The sequence below is a fragment of the Pygocentrus nattereri genome, chromosome 15, assembly GCF_015220715.1.
Source record: "Pygocentrus nattereri isolate fPygNat1 chromosome 15, fPygNat1.pri, whole genome shotgun sequence".
NCBI classification, from domain to species: Eukaryota; Metazoa; Chordata; class Actinopteri; order Characiformes; family Serrasalmidae; genus Pygocentrus; species Pygocentrus nattereri.
Window position 1 is genome coordinate 33,395,746 of NC_051225.1, and position 19,338 is coordinate 33,415,083.

General features: G+C 39.7%; 1 protein-coding gene across 2 annotated transcripts in view; it reads right to left on the reverse strand.

Moving 5' to 3' along the window:
• LOC108430149 (nidogen-1) overlaps positions 1-19,338 on the reverse strand; it is a 58,124-nt gene that overhangs the window by 24,325 nt on the left and 14,461 nt on the right. For both annotated transcript variants that reach the window (XM_017702445.2, XM_017702444.2), the window contains exons 2-12: positions 17,939-18,241; positions 17,300-17,532; positions 16,217-16,650; positions 14,364-14,501; positions 13,705-13,956; positions 13,022-13,222; positions 12,119-12,349; positions 9,704-9,841; positions 7,792-7,920; positions 5,737-5,880; positions 3,557-3,682 (exon numbers count right to left, since the gene is read on the reverse strand). In XM_017702445.2, coding sequence (XP_017557934.2) covers positions 3,557-3,682; positions 5,737-5,880; positions 7,792-7,920; positions 9,704-9,841; positions 12,119-12,349; positions 13,022-13,222; positions 13,705-13,956; positions 14,364-14,501; positions 16,217-16,650; positions 17,300-17,532; positions 17,939-18,241 — 2,329 coding nt within the window. The remainder of the gene's footprint in view (positions 1-3,556; positions 3,683-5,736; positions 5,881-7,791; positions 7,921-9,703; positions 9,842-12,118; positions 12,350-13,021; positions 13,223-13,704; positions 13,957-14,363; positions 14,502-16,216; positions 16,651-17,299; positions 17,533-17,938; positions 18,242-19,338) is intronic.

Below are 19,338 nucleotides of genomic sequence, written 5' to 3' on the forward strand. Positions count from 1 at the left end.
TTAAAATGAAATAAAAGCAAAGCCGGCCCATGCATTTGAGGAGATTTTTTAATATGGCCATTTTAGTGGTTTAGTGTGACACCCCCTGCTCTGGAGAGACACATTTCTGCACATTTTAATATACAATTATTGCTTATTTGCCCATTTTAACATAGTGGAGAAAAAAATATAAAACATAAAATGTGTCCCTTTTTATACGACTGTATATTCTACCACTGTATCAATTGTTTCTCCAATCACATTTGTTTATTCTGTGGTTTTTACATATTAAATAGTTCTGATTTGTACAAAAATAACGTATTTACATCAATTTGCAGTGCACTTTGAGATTTAACGAATTTGATGATAAATAAATGATCTGAGGAATCATAATCGAGTCATTGCAAGATGAGAGATTTACAGCTTTGTCATTATACGAGACTTCTACGGGGAGGAAGAGGAGGAGGAGGAGGAGGAGGAGGAGGGGCGGATGTGTGCACATGCACACAAATGCAAAACGTGGACCCAAAAACGCTCCCATTCATGAACAGTGAATCACAGAGACACATACTGTCCGCAAATTAGAAACAGAAAAGAAGCCTGTCTGTCTTTCCTCTAGTCTCATACTCATATCTCAGACACAGGAACCCAGTGTGTTCCTCTACATCCTACACACACGCGCACAGACACACACACACACACACACACACACACACAGTGCGAGCCGAGCGGGGTTCTCTGTGTGTGTACACTGATTCACAGCTGCTTTACACAATCGGCACTGTTTACACGTCCTGTTACATCTGTTTATGATGTGTGTAGAACTGTAACTGCAGTGATTCAACTCCACTCCAGCATCTTCGCTGAGTCTGTATGAGAAATCCGTCTCTCTCTGAGTAGCACAGATGAAGACAACAACCTCACTGTAAACAAGTAACAATTTTCACACACTTCTTCCTGCTGTCAGTGCTCCTGTCTCTCTCTTTCACTCTTTACCCCCTACTTCATTTACATGTCTACCTGTTTCTCTTTCTGCTGCTATATTGTTACTCCACACACTGTCGCTTCACTATCTACTGGTTGGATTTTTATAGGAAAGTAACATTTCAAATTCAACAATAAAGTTTTCCACTAAACGTCCAACAATGAATTGCCCCACAAGTGCCTTTATTAGCCCTACATGTTGGCTCCTAATTTGCAAAGGCAGCCATTTAGAACATCTTAAACTGCAAGCAGCCTCTGAGGGCTCCTCACCTTCAACTTCATATGGCAGCCTGCAGTCACTGAGTGCAAGCAGTGAAGATTCCACATGTCTTTTATCAGGAGTTCTGTGTCAGAGTACATCATATGAAATAACTATTGGTGTAACAAAATAAATTCTAGGCCAAAAACGCAACCCCAATTCAGGACACAGTGGGTCAAAAACCCAAAAATAGCAGAAGAAATAAGGGGAAAAAAATGAAATAAAAACAAACATGTTACATTAAATAAACTTACTGAAATGATTGCATTATGTAGGATATAATATATGCCAAGAAAGCCAAAATCTTCAACACTAGAGAACAGCTGGTCATTCATGGCAATAAATTCCAGTGTCTTTTAGGTTATATATTGCACTTTAGTTGTCGTTTGTGACTACAGATAGTGTCGGAGTGCAGAGACTTTCCTTTCTGCTTCTGTCACTTTGCATATCATGAGAGATGTCATATTTTTCAGTAGAACCTCCTTTTGATGAACAATGATTACAAATCTCTTCTCCAATGTCCTAGTGGAAATTTATTTGTGCTGATCTGATGCTGCTCTAACTGCTTAATGCCTCTCTTAAGACCACCGCATAAAGGAGAACACAGTCATCACCTTCTTACATCTTCTGTTCCACCTTAAATGGAGCAGCAGTTACAATCTGGTGCTCACAATCCACTGTGAATGTAACAGACTCACCATTTAAGGTAGAGGGGAAAATTCAATAAAAAGCTGGCAAACAAGAAGCAAATGAGGGAAAAGAATAAAGTGTTTTTAATCATTTTCTCATTTTCATGACCTTACCAATTTGTAAAGTAGGAGACTGAGGGCTAGTTCATGCTTCATATGAAGCCAGCCAACTGCCACTAATACAACATCAATGGACAGCTCAACATGCTAGGAGGAGAACGCTAACTGCTAATTCTATTAGGTCAGCTAGCAGATGCTCGTGCCAGATAGCATCACGTTGAGTCAAGGGGGAGTGGGAGTAATATCCTACCCACCCCCAGAAAGAGCAAGGCCAATTATCCTCTCTTGGTCTCCCAGACATGGACCGACGCTTAGATGGCTGCGTCACTCGGGAGCTTCATTTATTTCTTGTTTACTTTTGTCGTTCTATCTTCAAAGAGAGGAAGTTTGTGTTGTGATACTGAGACAAAATAAAGAGGATGTGCATTAGACGAGTAGCGGTTTTATCCAGCTAGACGCATTGAATCATACTGTATGTGCTCATGTCCTGTTTGTGCAGACACAAACACAGCTGAAAAAGTGAAATACAACCAGAACGCTTTACTAAAATGAACGATCAAAGGTCATTTTTTATGATCATACTCACAATTTAGAAACTCATAGCAAGGTCTGTTGTCTATTAGCAATTATGACATTGTGGTGCTGTTTATGTGATCATAATAAAATTTTCATCAGGGCAGCACCAATTTTTCAAGCTGGAGTCATGAAAAAGGTCACAATGATTGCTTGTTTTGTCATGTACACTGATTGTATTTCAGTTATTCAGCTACAAATGAACTCCACAGACTTTTTTTAATGGCTTTAAAGTATATGAGCATATACAGTGACTGTTTCTAACTCCATAAACTTTTTTTTCTAACTTTTTGCGGTAAAAAGGCAGCAATATTTGCAGAGGACTGGTAGTCTGCTCTCACTGTGAGCTTGCTCATTTAATGTTTACTGTACTTTGTGCCATATAATGAGTACTTTATTTGCTCCAGTCTGCTGAATGTAATATTTGATGCCTGTGCTTTAAAGTCTTATACTGGACAAAACTGCAAGTTTAACTGTATTGGGACACTCTTCTTGAATACATATGACATCATACCTAAGACCTCCAAGTAGGAACTTAGGAGCACCTGAAGGCAGCATTAAAGTGTGTTGTGTAATTATCTGCTTTAAGATGTACACACTGCTGACTCAGTTGTTCAACTGCACACAGTTTCTGGAATAGCCTCACAAGAGTCTACGTCAGCATGGACAACACCAAGTGTGGGCTAGAGGGGTATAAAGCCCTGCAGCATTGGACTGTGGAGCACTGGAATTGTGTTCTCTTGAGTGATGGAGCTCCCTCCAGTACCTTCCAGAACTGACCAGCCAACATTAGTGCTTGACCTAACTGATGCTCTTGTGGCTGAATGCAATCAGATCCACACAGCAATGTTCCAACATCTAGAGTAAAGCCTTCTCAGAAGAGTAGAGGCTGTTACTGCAGCAAAGAAAGACAAACTCCCAAATAATACCCTTGATTTCAGGAGAAATGCTGGATGACCAGGTGTCCATAAAATTTTGGACAATTACTGCAGCTTCTCTGGTGAGTACCTACCTGATTCAGGAGTGCAAGTGAAGCCATCACCATGGAAACCCGGGCGGCACTGGCAGGTAAAGGAGCCCTGTGTGTTGTAACAGACGGCGTCTCTATTGCAACGGTCAGTCTGACATTCGTCAATATCTATGAAACACAAAGAAAAAGAGAAAAATAAAAACATCCAAAACTGCGTATTCTCTCATTAATTACCTTATAATAGAAATACAAAACAAACAATGCACAGTTTACGTAAGCGATCAGTATGCAAAAGTTTGGGCACCCCTGGTCAAATTGTATACTGTGGTTTAAAGTGAAAATAAATTACAATGAAGGCACTTCTGCACATGTTAATGCACAATTACTGTTTACTGGCTGAATTTAACATGTTGGGCAAAACATTAATTTGTGCATTAAATTGTGCAGAAGTGTGTTCTCTGTAAAGGATTTGTTAATTCACTGTCACTTCACTGTAACTTGACTGTGTTTTTCAAACCTTTGCATACGACTGTACATTTCATTTGAAACATATGGTCACTGTTTCACTGGTTCACTGTCTAAAAAAAGCCAGCTGCTCTTTATATTGCGTGAACATTTCATGATGAGAGGCCCAACAGAAATGGGATCAAGTATCATGACATTAACATAAAAGTTAAGAATGTTCTTTTTCTTGTGCTACAGACCCCATTTTGGAGATACAAGGTTTTGTTATGACAATGATGATACACAGCACAGATAATGCAAACCGCTCAGACATTCTCAGAGAAAGGATTTGAAGTTGGGTGTTGTCTAAAAGTGGTTATCACACAAGCAATAGGGGAGGAAGGGGATTTCGGGGAGCTCGGGAGGGGAGTAGAAGCTCAGCACATCTGTGGAGCGCCTGGGGTCTGAACATTTCCTGTCCCGCAATCTGCAATTCCTCTCCCCTGGGGACGGAGTGTGGGGGTGCATACCATCTAGAGAGCCTCATGCTTCTGGACAGTGTGTTATTGGGCTAATGTGAACAGAGTTCAGGGAGAGGCTAGCATGTGGCCTTTCCTACAGCTGAATGAACAGTACAGTTTTAAAACTTCACTCTGACTGCGAACAAATAGTGTAAAGAACATTAAAAGCTCCTGTGATTACGTCAAACATAAAGCAGGAGTATGTCGAGAATTTAATTTCCCCAGTCTCCCCATACTTCAATTGTAGCCAATCAGCCAAGACAAAACTTGCCTAAATCAATCATCAACTTCTGCGTCGAGACATTAAATAAACTCAAAGGACTACTTTCAAATCCACAAGACACTGAGTGCGTTTACATGCATTCAATTAATCCGATCATAATTGGATTTCTGCAGTTATCTGATTATTCAACTAGTCATGTAAGCAGCACACTCTGATCTACAAATCCAATTAAGAAATCCAATAAAGCGAGCGGGATTTTAGCTCAGTATTCAGATTTCTCAGTGAATGTGTACTCTTCTTTTCTTTTAGATTTCTCCGTCTGCGCATCCCAGAGAACCGACAGCGGTACCGGAGATAAGCAAACAGTGTTGCCGCGAGATACAGCAAAACACTTCTGGAGCAAAGCTGAAACCAAGCAAATAAATATTCTTCATCTTGTAGATGATGTATGTTCATATTTTCAGGTAAAGTGGTAAGATGTTAAAGAAAAAAAACAAAAACAAAGCCATGTCATCAAGTTTTACATCACATTTACGTCACGTCTTCTTCTGTGAGTTTACTGGCTGGTTGCAAAGCAAAAATCTGATTACTGCCCGACTCACGTAGACCTGGAGTTTCTCTGTTATCTGATCACTGAAGTGCGTGTAAATGCACTCATTAAATAATCTAAATGGACTTTGCTGACTTGTGTCTGACACTTTTTGCCCAACTGTTATCTACAAAAATAAAAATATGCCCAAAAGTATGGATTGCATTTTTCCCATTTTTATGAATAACAGTGTATCACACTGTAACCAGCCATGGTTGAGTGTTACAACATGCTGCCAGAAACCACATAAGCACTTTAAGTATTTGATGTCTGTGCTGCTAGATCCATTAGCCTGGAAACCAATCATGTCTTGACTAACCAATCACATTAAGAAGAAAGGGGAAATTAGCATTTTTTGCAGTAATGTGCAGCAAAGAAACTCATTTTAAAAGTGTTCCACATCTTCAGTCAGTTTTTGAATTCACCCCTAGAAAGGACACACTACCCTGGCAGCTCCTGCCGTCTCCGGAGAAGCCTGGCAGACAGGAGCAGATGTAAGATGATCCTCCAGTATAGCTGCACTGTGCACGCTCCCGAATGTCACAGTCATGAGAGCCCCTCTCGCAGTGATTGATGGGATGGTCCACTTCTACAGAGGAAACAAAAACATCATGGAATTGGCAACAGTCAAGCTGAAATCAAAACAGACCAATCACGACCTAAAACATCCGTCATCACCTCCACTCCCAGTTGTATGTACATGTATGCTGGTATGTCTCCTTTATTCTGATCACTTTAGTTTCCCACTTCTTGGACTGGTTGTAAAATAATGAGTTATATTAGCATGTTTCTTTTGAAAACCTGTGTTCACTTTAACACAAATGAGTTCAAATATCTGATAGTATTTGCGCTGTTTTCTAAAGTTTTCTGCCGCACTGCAACGCTGAGGGGCTGTGAGGAGAGTCAGCTGATGCTGGAGCAACATGTGAGCACACACACGCTCCGTCTCTCACACACACACGCAAAGTCAACCTCGTGCTCAATCATTAAGGAATTACATTCATACATGGCTTTATTTAACCTGACTTCTTTCTCCTGAAGTCTTTTTCTTTTTTCTCAACATGGATGCTAATAGGTGTCGTCGCTCGACACTTGTTTGACTACCAAGCCTAGGTATTATTTATGGTTGGTAAAATAAGGCGAATTCAATAGTTTGTTGAAAGAAAATAAAAGAATCAAACAAACTAAGAAATACGAGAAGACTCTTCAGAATTCAGAAGGGCAGGTCATTTATTCCTTCTTGAGCATGGAGAGTGCTTCCCAAAGGCCCTCGGGTAACACTCACACATATACAAGGTTTGTACACATATTTTATACCCTGAGTAAGGGTGGGGTGATATCGCCCCACCTCTTTTTATTATCTCCTGATCTCACTGACACCACCATTATGTCCAAATTGACATCCATACGTCTATCATATGGGACCATGTGGAAACCATTATCTCCAAGCCCCGGTCTGTATCATTTTTTTAATAAAGACGCTGTACCAGGCACATCCTAGCACATTCTAGCATGATCGCTGGTGTTTTTCCATCTTGGCCATTTGGCCTTGAAAGGTTCATAAGTTCACTCGCCTACTAAAAAGTGTTTTTCTTCTCTCTTACGCCCAATAAGAAAGCTTGTTTTAGGGCACTTGCTCCAATGTGCTAGGCCATATTGTACTTTATGTATGTTTTATTCTGCATAATACAAGATATTTTAATTTACATCATAGGCTAGCCTACTAATCAGCTCATCTACATCTTTAGAAGTAAAGAAATTACACATTAATATCAAACTTTCAACAATTAATGAATCAGATTTCAGAAACTACACAAAATGCACATAAAATACTGCAGCAACTTCCATTTTTTAACTTCCTGCTTTTCACTCCAATCAAATCCTGAAGAACAAAATAATGTCCCGCCCATGTCCACATTTATTGCCCGCCTGCATAGCCTGTTTTATTGGACATAAATATTGCAAAGGAAGAAAAGTGATCTCTGATTTACGATTCACGGTGATGGTTTTGTCTTTTACAAGCTTTAAATGTTTAATCTAAAACGGGCAAAAAAACACTCATGTGCATCCCAGTTAGCTTATTGCGAACATTCTATTAGAAATCTCATACAGGGGACTAAAAGAGATGTTTTTTTCCTGGTTTTTGACAGAGTTTTGACAAGTTGGCCCAAACTAATATTCAATATCTGCACTGTTAAAAGTCTCCACATATTTCATTTCTCACTCATGGTGGAGAAATGGGGAGATTCGAAGCTTTCATTCTGTAATATACTGGTGGATGTATGTAAAAAGAAAAAAAGTAAGCAAGGAAAAAAGTCAGAAAAAAGTTCCCATTGTTTGAAACTAAAACAGAAATAATTAGGATATAAACCGAATTTAAATGTATTTGAATTGCATAATTACCTTTAAATGCACCAAATAGTACATCTTAGTGATTTTAGTGGTTTTAGTGGAAAACATTTGTGTATATTTGACATCATTCCCAAAGTGCTACACTTACGGACACAGGTATGTCCATCGCTGGCAAACTGGAAGCCCTCTATGCACTCACAGCGGAAGGTTCCAGGCTGATTGTTGCAGACGGCGTGAGCTCCACAGATCTGAGGCGTCTCTATACATTCATCAATATCTACGAGAAATTTCAGTGAAAATTCCATTAGATTCAGCATTTCCTTTAGTGTAAACATGGTACAGTCAAACATTTCCCACAGTAAAATTCCACACTGACCCTACAATCTTGGGACACCACAAACACTGTTGAAATGTGCTACATTTGTAATTGTTCCATGTCAGTGATACAGTAAACATGTTAGTCTCCAAATGAAACAGATGTGCTATTCTTCAAAATGAAAACAGATGCTTTTGAAGGTCTCTGACCAACCGCAAACGTCCTGCCACGGTCTCATTCAAGACAAATACACACAAAGATCTTGATGAAACAGGAGAAAAACATGTTGGGAATAATCAACGTCCTGAATCACTTGAATCTCTTAAAAAATATCTTCCTATGAAATTCAGTGTGGATTATACATGGTCAGTTAAGGGTGGGCAATAAACCATTACTTTCTAAAGTTAGATACGTTGGGAAAAAAGACTAGAAGACCAGCCAAATACTATAAAAGATGAAATGATTTTAACTGAACATTTCAGATACTGCACTGCACTGAATCCAGTTAATCAGGACTGTAATGAAACATGCAGTTGGTCAGTGTTTAAGTACTGACTATATCCACAATATGCTTAGAAAAGAACACTGACATACTTTCTTATCATAATTATAACATATTATTATACTGTCCACCCCTACGGTCAGTGATGGCATCTGAATTGAGTCAAAGTCCTTATAGGAAAGCCTGTTCACTTGGCAGCCATCTTTGCAACACTGCCAGGCAGTTATTTCCAGCCATGTGAGTCCAAAATACTTGAACCTGAAGGTCAAAACTACCTTTAAAAAAACCACTGATGAAATCTGGCAAAAATCTTGTATAAAGTTTGTAGCGTTTGGCTCAATAACACACAAAAAAACAAGATTTCTGGGGTTGTCCTGGCTATTACGCTTGTTCAGATCTCCACAAGTAGGGCTTTCCCCACTAGTGCCACAACATCGTCGATCCTTCTCTGCTCACGGCGTAACCAGTGAGATGACTGGCTCTTTTTCTTAAGGGGCAGGACTTTCTCCATAAACAGGCACCATGTTGAGCGTTACAAGCATTCTAATTCATATTTTAACCAGTGACAGGTCACCTCATTTAGAGTATCTCCGATTGAGTTTCCTATATTTCATAGATCTGTACTTTTTTGCAAAGCCTAAATTCAATTTAAGAGGTCAACAAAAAGACAAATCAAAAATTCCTGGGCTGTCTGTAGTAAAGTTTAAAGATTATATGTTAAATTATATGTTATTATATGTTAGATGTTAAATTCAGTCAATATTATGCATTTGAAATAGCCAAGATTAATGAAGAATAAATCAAATATAGGAATTTAATCAGAAAAATCAATTTGTATGTCTTTTTCTCTATGCAGCCCTGTCACATTTTTTATTGTATTATTTGCAACGTATATAAACTTTGTGTGGGTTTTCAGAAATACTTTCATCCAATATTCTCCCAATATTTGTTTTTTAAATGTATAAACGTGTTACAGTGCTCAATTTCTATATGGAACCTGATGGAACCCAGAACTTTCACCCAGAATGTAAAGTTCACTATCGCTACTAATTTTTACGAAATCCTAAAATTTGCAACCTCTTTTAACCTTCCACTGAAAAAACTGAATGCACTGCATTTACCTGATTTGAATGTGAAATTCATTTTCATATGAAATGATATATGATTTGAATGACTTGAATCAATTAAATTAAAAGTATTCTTTTAGTGAAATGAGTGTGAAGTACAGCTTAAAGTTCTCACCGTGGCACGTTCGTCCATCCCCCCTGAATCCTGCAGCACACTCACAGGTGAACTGGTTTCCCTGGCCTGGGCGGCAGACAGCATTGGTGTCGCAACCATGTCTCCCAGTGTAACATGGGTTCTGCTGCGGGGTTCCATCTGAAATAACATCCACAATCTGTTCCAGCCTGTGTTCACACTAGATGCAAGTATTATATAACCACTAAGTCACACAAGAAGCCAAGGTAAAGTAGTTGATTTCTCAGCATTCAGTTCCACATGTCTGTAGCCTTCAATCCACACGGATCTCAATGACAATATGCATAGGCATAGTTCCAGTGGGGACAGGGTGGACATGCCCCCCCACACTTCTGAAAATCAGATTTTGGCCTTTCGCAATTTCAACGTCAGTAAGAGGTTGCAGGGCAAAGAGTAGGTAACTAGGGTACATTTCTTACTCTGACTTTTTTATTGACCAGCAGTAAGTCATTAACAGAATTACAACATGAGCTGACTGATAAAAATCCATCTGTAGTAGATGCTACTGATAGATTAGCAAGCTACAGCCAATTACATGGTTATACTGGTTGTCCAAACCCATTTCCATGGTTACACTACAGGTGGTTAGTTGTTTAGGTGGTTGATTTCCATGGCTATGTACACCTATTTCCACGGTTCCCCCAATTTCTATGATTACACTGCATCCATTTTCAATTTTATCCTACAGGTGATTAGTGTAGTTAGATGCTTGATTTCCATGGCTACATAGACACATTTCCATAGTTACACTACAGGTGGTTAGTATAGTTAGGTGGTTGATTTCCATGGCTACATACACCCATTTCCACAAATTCGCTACATCCATTTCCATGGTTAAGTTACTCACATTTCTATTTTTACACCCCATCCATTTCCATGGTTACTCTACAGGCGATTAGTGTGGTTAGGTGGTTGATTTCCATGGTTACACTACAACCATTTCCATGATTATACTAAAAGTAACGAGCTGTGAGAAGACAGGCATCATTAGTAGCTTAATGTGCCTATGGTGATGATGAAGAAACAAATAAGCATGTTTGAAATTTTCAAACTATTGAGCAGAAAAAGAGGAAAGGAGATGCAAGTCACTTGATTATACATTCTGTCGTTGACAATGTTTTGATACCAATAACTGAACTGAACTATACCTTATTGTGATATGTTCTTTCACACATTGCAAAGAGAGAGTTGATGTAGCTTAAACCAGAACAGAGATTCTGTATATGAATGTCAGTATATTTACTGCAGACTAATTAAGAAGCAGTGGCATCAATAACAACATGCATACAAAATGTAATTTAGATAGCCAATCAGCAGTCTAGATGCTGAAACAAGCATACGTAACTGGCTCACTGATGCTATTGAGGCCAGCTACTTAGGTACCGAAATTCAGCTAACCTTAGCAGCCAGTCTCTTTAGCTCCAATTTCATAGTGTCCCTCCCCTTTTTGAAATCAAAACCAGACTATGGATATATTAGAAATTCTTAGTTTCCAACCTCAAACTAGCCAGACCTGATGAGTAAACAACATTACGCTAGCGGCCCTCCTGGTGCTGGGAGCAGACATGTCGCCTGGCTGAGAGACAGCTGCTTATTACAGCGTGTTTGAAGTCCAGGCCCCCCGACAGGAAGCCCTCCACAGATGTTAGTTCTCTCTGGCAGTAAACTCCAGCTGAGTCAAGCCTGCTTACATAACCTGGCCTCCACACTTGGAGAGTTACCCTTATGGCCCCCCAATCGCCCACCCCCACCTACACCTATATTCTCATGGATACACACACTCGTGTCTCTGCATTAGAGTATATGCGTTTGTGGTAGTTTGAAAGTCCACAAAACAGGCCATCAGACGATGCCATCGTCCATCTTCAATGGCTTACATACATTACAATGTTCAGCCAGCATCTGAATGCCACACCCCCTGCCAACCCCCCAAAGATTAAATGCAAAAAAAATAAACCATAAATATACCATAAACCATAAACAAAAACAGTTTATCAGCTTTACTTCACACTTTTGTGTTTCTTAAGGATTGTTACTGTTATTGTTATGGTAAAATATTGTCATCATAATTGTTGAATTCTGTAAAATTTGTATTTGTAAGGAATTAAAATACTGTAATTTTACTGAGAAAACATACTTTTACTGTAAACAGGTGTAAATAGCCTTTGTTTTCACAGTACACATTTCAATCTTCACCTACTTTTGCGTGAACTCAGTGGTCTTGTGAACTTGTTTAACAAGGACACCAATAAACAGGAAATGAAGGAGAGCCAAACACAAAAACACTGCTCCTAATTCATCACACAGCATTAACAATGACCGCACAAGTCATGGCCAGAACAGCAGCACTTTTCCCACTTTTTGGTTCTTGTAGAAGAAAGCAAAGGGCCCACTTACTGACGGAGCCGATCTTGTTGCTCATGGCGTAGCGAATGAGCTGGTTGACGGAGTCGTACATGACGAAGACCTGATCCACACTGAGCTGCTGGCTGGGTGGGATTGAGCGCGAGCCCTCAGCATGGGGGCAGCTCTGAAAACTAACGCTCTGCCTCCACAGGTACACCAGAGTCTGTGTAGAACCATCAGGGAGGGTCACCGTGTAATCCCGTGTGGAAGAGGAGGTGATCACTGAGGAGATGGAAAAGAGAGAGAGAGACTTAAAGTGAGTCTCCTGAAAAGAATGGAAGCTGCAGTCAAAATAAAACATGGACACACTAAAACCTTATGTGCCAAACACAATGTCCACAACACAATCCTATCGAGCTCACAATTTTCTATTAATCTTGGCTTGTTTCACAATGTGCTGCACTTCAGTCCCCAGCATACACTGCAATGTAATGTGCTCAAACTCTCCTACCCCAACAGCAATCTATGGGACAGCGGTTACACCTCAGTTCTACACAGTTCCACACCAGTCATATAACCAAACACACTAGCTTAATTTCAGCTGCAGTTCAACCAACATAAGCACTTAATATCAGCTACTTTTGATTCATTGTACCATTAAAAAAAGAAAAGAAATAAGTTCTTAAGAAGATGGAATTCGGACTGATAATGGTGCTGTGATGGGCAAAGAAAGAACTGAAGAAGAGTCAGTCTGAAGAGTCAATGAATTAAACACACACACTCACACACACATTTTCTAAGCCGCTCCTCCCTCAGGGTCATGGGGGGTGCTGGAGCCTATCCCAGCGGTAACTGGGCAGAAGGCAGGATACACCCTGGACAGGTTGCCAGTCCATCACAGGGCGGGAATTAAACAGATTCATTAAATATAGAAATAATTAAGAGCAGACTCACAGTTGCTAGAGTACTGATAGATCTCATAGTAGGGGTCAATCTGGACCGTGGCCCCCTCTGGCACCTCCGGAATGCTCCCCTCCAAATGAGTGCTGACCACCACGTGATCATGCTCATCAATCCCTTTGAATTCCTGACTGATGGTCAGCTTCTCACCACCTGGCTGGAAGGTCACTTCGGTCTGCCGTGTGAAAACGCCTCCTGTGGACAGAAGAGTGGAGGGGGTGAGTGAAGCCAGCAGCTCAGGCATATCAGAGCGTAAGGCATGACCTCCAGCATGTGCTTTCACTTCAAACGAGGCCGCTTCTGGGGGACGAGAAGTCAGCTGGAAGCAATGTGCTGGAACAACAGTTGAATGGAAAGCTTTGTGTGCAGAGCAGAGAAGGATAAAATGAACTCACAGCCATCATCCTTCGGCCTCCATATAGACTGAGAAATGAAAAGAATTTGAAGCAGAACCACTCAGTCTTTTTGTTTACACCATTTCTGGCACAAATGCTTAACTGCTGTGTTTTATATGTGATGCCTTTCATATTTTGGATTTTTAATCTAGTAAGTGCAAAAGAAGTGATGTAGCAAGTCTAGCTATGAACTGCTAGGGGGAGTTTGATATAAGCATGAAATCAGAAACAGGCAGACTGACATACAGCAGTCAGTTTTTACTTACAGTTTTTATTTCTTACCAGCAACGCTGAAGCCATTCTCATATCCTGGCTGCTCCAGGGCAAAGGCCCAGCCGATGACTCCCCCGATCGAGGAGAGTGGCTGTAGTGAGGGTCCCACGCTGGCTGGAATGGTGCTGATAGCTACGTAAGCTCGGCCATCGTTGGCAACCACATATGAGTGCAGATCATTGTTGGAGAACTCCACTGGAGTGGGGGAACTCCCGACAAAGATCCTGCCTTTAACCTTCCCATTTATTCTCTGGGGTTTTCCTGTTGATTGGGGAAAAAAGTTTTGCAGTCTGTGCTACACAGAGTTTTCAAAACCACCAGAGAAAGACTGAATGAAAATAAAGAAAAATGAATTAAAATGAACCTTTTCAATTGTAATTAGTAAATCAGCAGTGATTTACAGGAAATAATTATAACTCACATCTGAAATTCTCCTACTGCTCAGTAAAAAACTAGCCTGGCAGACAACTTTATATGCATTTTTGCCGCATGATGTTTTTATATGTTATAATAAAGTCTATTAAAGAAATCCTAGTTCATCTAGGACATAATTTTATTAATTTTTAAAAATGTAGCGCTCCCAATTAATTGTTAAAATAATCAGTAGATTAGTGAACTACTGGAAAAAAGATTATTGAATACAAATTCAAGGTTAAAGATGAGCTTACCGTCAGCAACGCAGTCCTTCCCATTGCCGTAATATCCAGGCTTACAATGGCAGCAGTATCCACTGGTGTAATCTCTGCATTCCGCAAAACTAGAGCACTTATGTCTGTTGGTGGAGCATGTCTCATAATAGGAAAACACTGTGAAAATCCAAAAGGCCGCGAATCAAAAAACAAACACTGGCGCATGGAAAGATGAAAGAATAACTTCACATAGTTTCACATAGGGCTATGTTGATTAAGCTATAGAAGTGAGAGAGTGTGTTATCGTGAATGACATCAGGGTTGTAATATTGTTGCAGGCTAGAGCCAAAGCCGAGGGCAGTGGATCACCAGAGTAGTGATATTATTTGTGATAATACATGACCTCAAGTATTTTATTGCTTATTTTATATTAAATAGTTACGCAAAATAAAGAAAGAAGTAAAGCACGGAAGCCCTGAACATTGTTTCCCATGTGCTTTAATAAAGGCAATTCTTCAGCCAAAAAATAGCACCTTCTGACATTATGCATACAGCATCCATAAAACTATTACAATATCAGGTTCAGCTCAGCTTTCTGCCTCATTTTTCTGGCCCAGCCTTCAAGCTACCTCCAGCTTGTTTAGCTTTTTCATTACGGCTGCTGACTGAAACGCTTGTTTAGGATCACTGACAGGTTTGGAATTTGATGTCCTATGGTCACCATCTTCTTCATATTTAGGACAAAATGAGCTGCCGCTCAAATGTTATCTTGTATCTCTAGGGCTTTGTTCACACAGCAGGTAAAAGTGGCCCAAATCTGATCTTTTTCTTCAAAAGTGACACAGATGTGTTGTCTGTGTGGCAGTGTGAACAGCAAAAAAACGTGGTACTGAAATCCGATACGTATCCGATATCCAGCAACACAACAAAACGACTTTTATGTCAATCCAATGCGATATTCATCATAATTTCACGCTGCTGAGACTCATAAACATTTATCCTGATGTTTCTGTACAAAAATGAGAAGAGACTCATCAAAACCCTCCTTGTTCAAAGAGCTCACCTTTTTACGGTGAGCTTTAACACATTCTGGGAGATGAGCACAGCTGTCAGTCAATGAAGCTTCATGATCACTCCCACTATACTCGTGAAGATCAAACCAAAAGCTCCAGGAATGACTGGTGTTTGTGGCAGTCATGACTGTTTACCTCTGGATGAGCCACGTGAAGCAACATGAAGCATTGTTCTTTCATGCATGCGGATCAGTTTAGGAGCTCATCTGTTCATCACAATAAAGATAATGTAAAAAAAAAGCCAAACAAAAAGGTCCGATTTGGTGAGAAATTCAGATTTGGGCCACTTTTACCTGCTGTGTGAACATAGCCTAAGTAGAAAGTTAGCAGTGGTTACCTGCAGAGTAAAGCGAGTTGTTTTGTTAGCAACCGGTGCTAAGTGGAATGATACAGCACAGACAGAACACCTCTCAACCAATCAGACTGTGTCATGAGAAGTAACTGCTGTACAGTACATTACATCACACTTAGTTCCAACCTAATGTGATTGGCTAACAGATCTTCTATGACCACTTTTATAAAATTTCACACTACTCCACCTTATTCACCTGTAAGAACGTAGCACAGGACATCACTTAATGGAAATATTTTTCTACTCAGAACGTACACATGTTTTTAAACACGTAATTAATTATTGTTTTAAAATTGTCTTTAATAATAAACAACAAGATGTTGTATAATTGCAATAATACACTTGAGGTCAAACTATACCTTGAGATATTGGCACTCTGTCTCTTATCATGTTAATATGTGCAGTAATACTATGAAAGTTATCAGCCTGTTTTTTTAAACATTAACATCTCTCTCTCTCTCTCTCACCATTAACATTTAGGTCTTCCTCCTCTTCCTCCACAATAACCACCTGGGGGTTGTTTGGCTGAATCTGGGCAGGCTGTTGTGATCTGGGGGACAGAGGATAGCCAGCTTGGGTATAGCTTGGCTGAGCTGCATTTTGTGGCACCGCCTCCACATGTGACAGTATTTCTGACTCTGGCAAAGCTGTTGTTGATGTAAATATTTCTATTGAGGGTGTTTCTGGAGAGAACGTTTCTGCTTCGTAGGGTGGGTAATCTGGAGTCTCGTATTCCTCAAAGTACGGTTCAGAGTATGTGGGCTCTGGGATCTCAGTGACACTCTGGACTGGCGCACCATCCTCTGGGGCTACAGTGGTGACCTGGCCAGGTGTTACAGACTGGAAGGTAGAGGAGCCGATGTGATACACCCATACACCACGCCTGCCTGAATTCGTAAGTCTGAGGGGAAGGAAAAAAAGTGAGCTTCCTTAAAAGCTGTAGAATCATGAGGCACCCCAAACAAAAAATACAATAGCCTTTAATCAACAAGCACAGACTGTTCTATGCCATTCAAACATGCATCACTGACAATTCCATTTCAACTGACTGGAAACCGTCTTTTATGGAAAATTTCACCTGCAAGCTGGGTTTAATTTCACTCTGTTACACTTGCAAAAGCTTCTGTGCTGCTTTGTGAATGGTCACTCCTCTGACTTTGGAGTTTACTAATTAACCCTAACTCTAAAAAATAGAAATAACAAGCTAATCTAAGTCTGCAAACTTCCGTTCACATTTACAAAATACATACTGATATTATGTAAAACTCAATTACCCATCAATTTAGTACAATAATTCCCACATGTACAGTTATTGTTATTATTATCATCATCATCAGTGTTTTTATTGCTATTACTGATATAATTGATTATGCTGATAATTTTAATGATTTAACTACAAATCAAGCATTTTTCAGGCTCACATTAACAAGCATGGCAAAAACCAAATGTGAGTTTAACTGCATATACAGTAAAAATGAAACTGATCATTTTACAGTCAGACAAGACAGTTTGCAACTTTGGTGATTAAGGGCCGCAGCGTTCGCACTTACAGCATTAGTTCTCTGACCGAATCCTCGTTGTCAGTGGTAACACGGTAATAAGGGCCCTGAGTACTGCGCCAGCTGAACCAGCCCTGAGTCAAACCTTTACTGAAGCCAACCTCAACAGGCTTGCGTTCACCCTCTACAAGAGTGGAGTAGTACTGCAGGTCATCTTTTGGGTAGAGCAGGATAGCATAGGTGGACAGCTCCGTGGACATCAGGACAAGCTGGAAAGTACTTCTCTGTAAGAGGTCATAATTAATTAGTTTATTTTAAGAATACACAAATCAGACCTGGACACCACTGTAAGTTCCTCAGTGGTTCTTGGCTTGGATGTGTGGTTGTAGGAAAATTCATTAACTTGTGTAGAACCTTTACGTTATGTGGACCTTTTTTAAACTGTACACAACTCATTTAGAAAAACAGATCATTAAAGAACCATCCAAAACCAGTCCTCAGGGCTCCCAACATATAAGGAAAAGGCAAAAATGTGGGAGGCCTGAGGACTGGACTGAGAACCACTTCTTTAAGGAACCAAAAGAGGTTATTATACAGCCTCATTTCACAGAAACTTTAACTTTTTAAAATTGAAAAAAATGTCTTTGAAGTGCTTGATCATCACCCTTAATTCCATGTGGAGGAACTTGCCTTTTTGTTCAAATCATCTCCTCTTTCTGGAACTCCATGAGCTATTACGTTCTCCCAGGTCACAATAAGGGCATGGGTGGGCTCGACCTCGCCCTCGTGTGGAAAAGCTTGGGTGATCTTTTCTGTAATCTTCTGCAATACATCTGGACTGTTGTCCTGCCTGAAATAGACTTTCCCTATTCCATCACTGGTGTCCAAGTCCCCAAGGAAAGGAGCAATGATGCCAAATTTGGCAGGCATTTTCCCCAAATACTCCGACTCAGCCGGAGGTTCAGCCACAGACAAAAAGCCATTGGTGTTGACCTGCAGACATAACATCACATGTAGGCCGGAATGAGTCAAGGCTACATTGCGACAATGAGACAGAGCTATCAAAGATAAGACACAACACAGACACAATCATTTCCTCAATACGATATGGAGAAGGTCATTTGATGCTGACTTGGACAAGAGATCACTTGCTTTTTCACATTTACTTTCTTTACATTCTTTTAAAATGCCAGTCAAATTTTTGAACTTCATAACAAACAGACCAACAGGCCCAAAGTTTTATTATACACTTCAAAACTAAAAGAATAGCTCAGTCAGTTGGCAGTGAAGTCTCTGTAGTTATTGAATAATATGCCTTAGCATGTAATAAGCCTCAGTTTTTAAGGGGTAAACAATTAATCTCTGCAGTAAGTTTGTTTCTGCTTGTAAAAACATCATATTTCATTAGAATAAATACAAACATATGAAAGTAAAAGGACTTTCTTGCCTTCAAAAAAGTGGATAATACCTTGTCAGTTAGCATAAAGACCACAGGTTTGGTTGGAGATTTCTCCATCACATAGATTTGTTAAATTCCATCACAAGTACTCACGACTTAAGTTATTGAAATACTGATTAGGTGAAGCAGGTTTTGGATGCTATCGACAAATACTACTGAACTGCCACAAGCAGAGGTCTGGAATGTTTAAACACATCAACATACATACAATCACTGCTTATCCTATTAATGTTACTTGTGTTGATTCTAATATTTTTTTGTTCTGAACAAATAAAATTTTTGCCAAATTTCACTGCTTTTTAGGTTTCATTTTCACACAGTACTGAAAATGCAATCTGGTATTTTGTTCATTGTTATATTACATTGCAACCCCTGGTCTTAATCACCACCACTGTAAAGAAATTATTGTACTTCATTGCACCATTTGTGAATGACTGAGTCTGAATTACTTTGTTTACATCTCATTGAATGAAATTTTGAAAAATCTGTGAAAGTTCCAGCACCATATCATTTTCATTGCTAGAGTGATAACCAGCTCCATTTGCATGTTAATAAGAATGTATCTTGGTCAATGTTCCTCTACTGAAAATGCGGAACATACAAAGCAAAATATATGTTCATTTTAACTCAT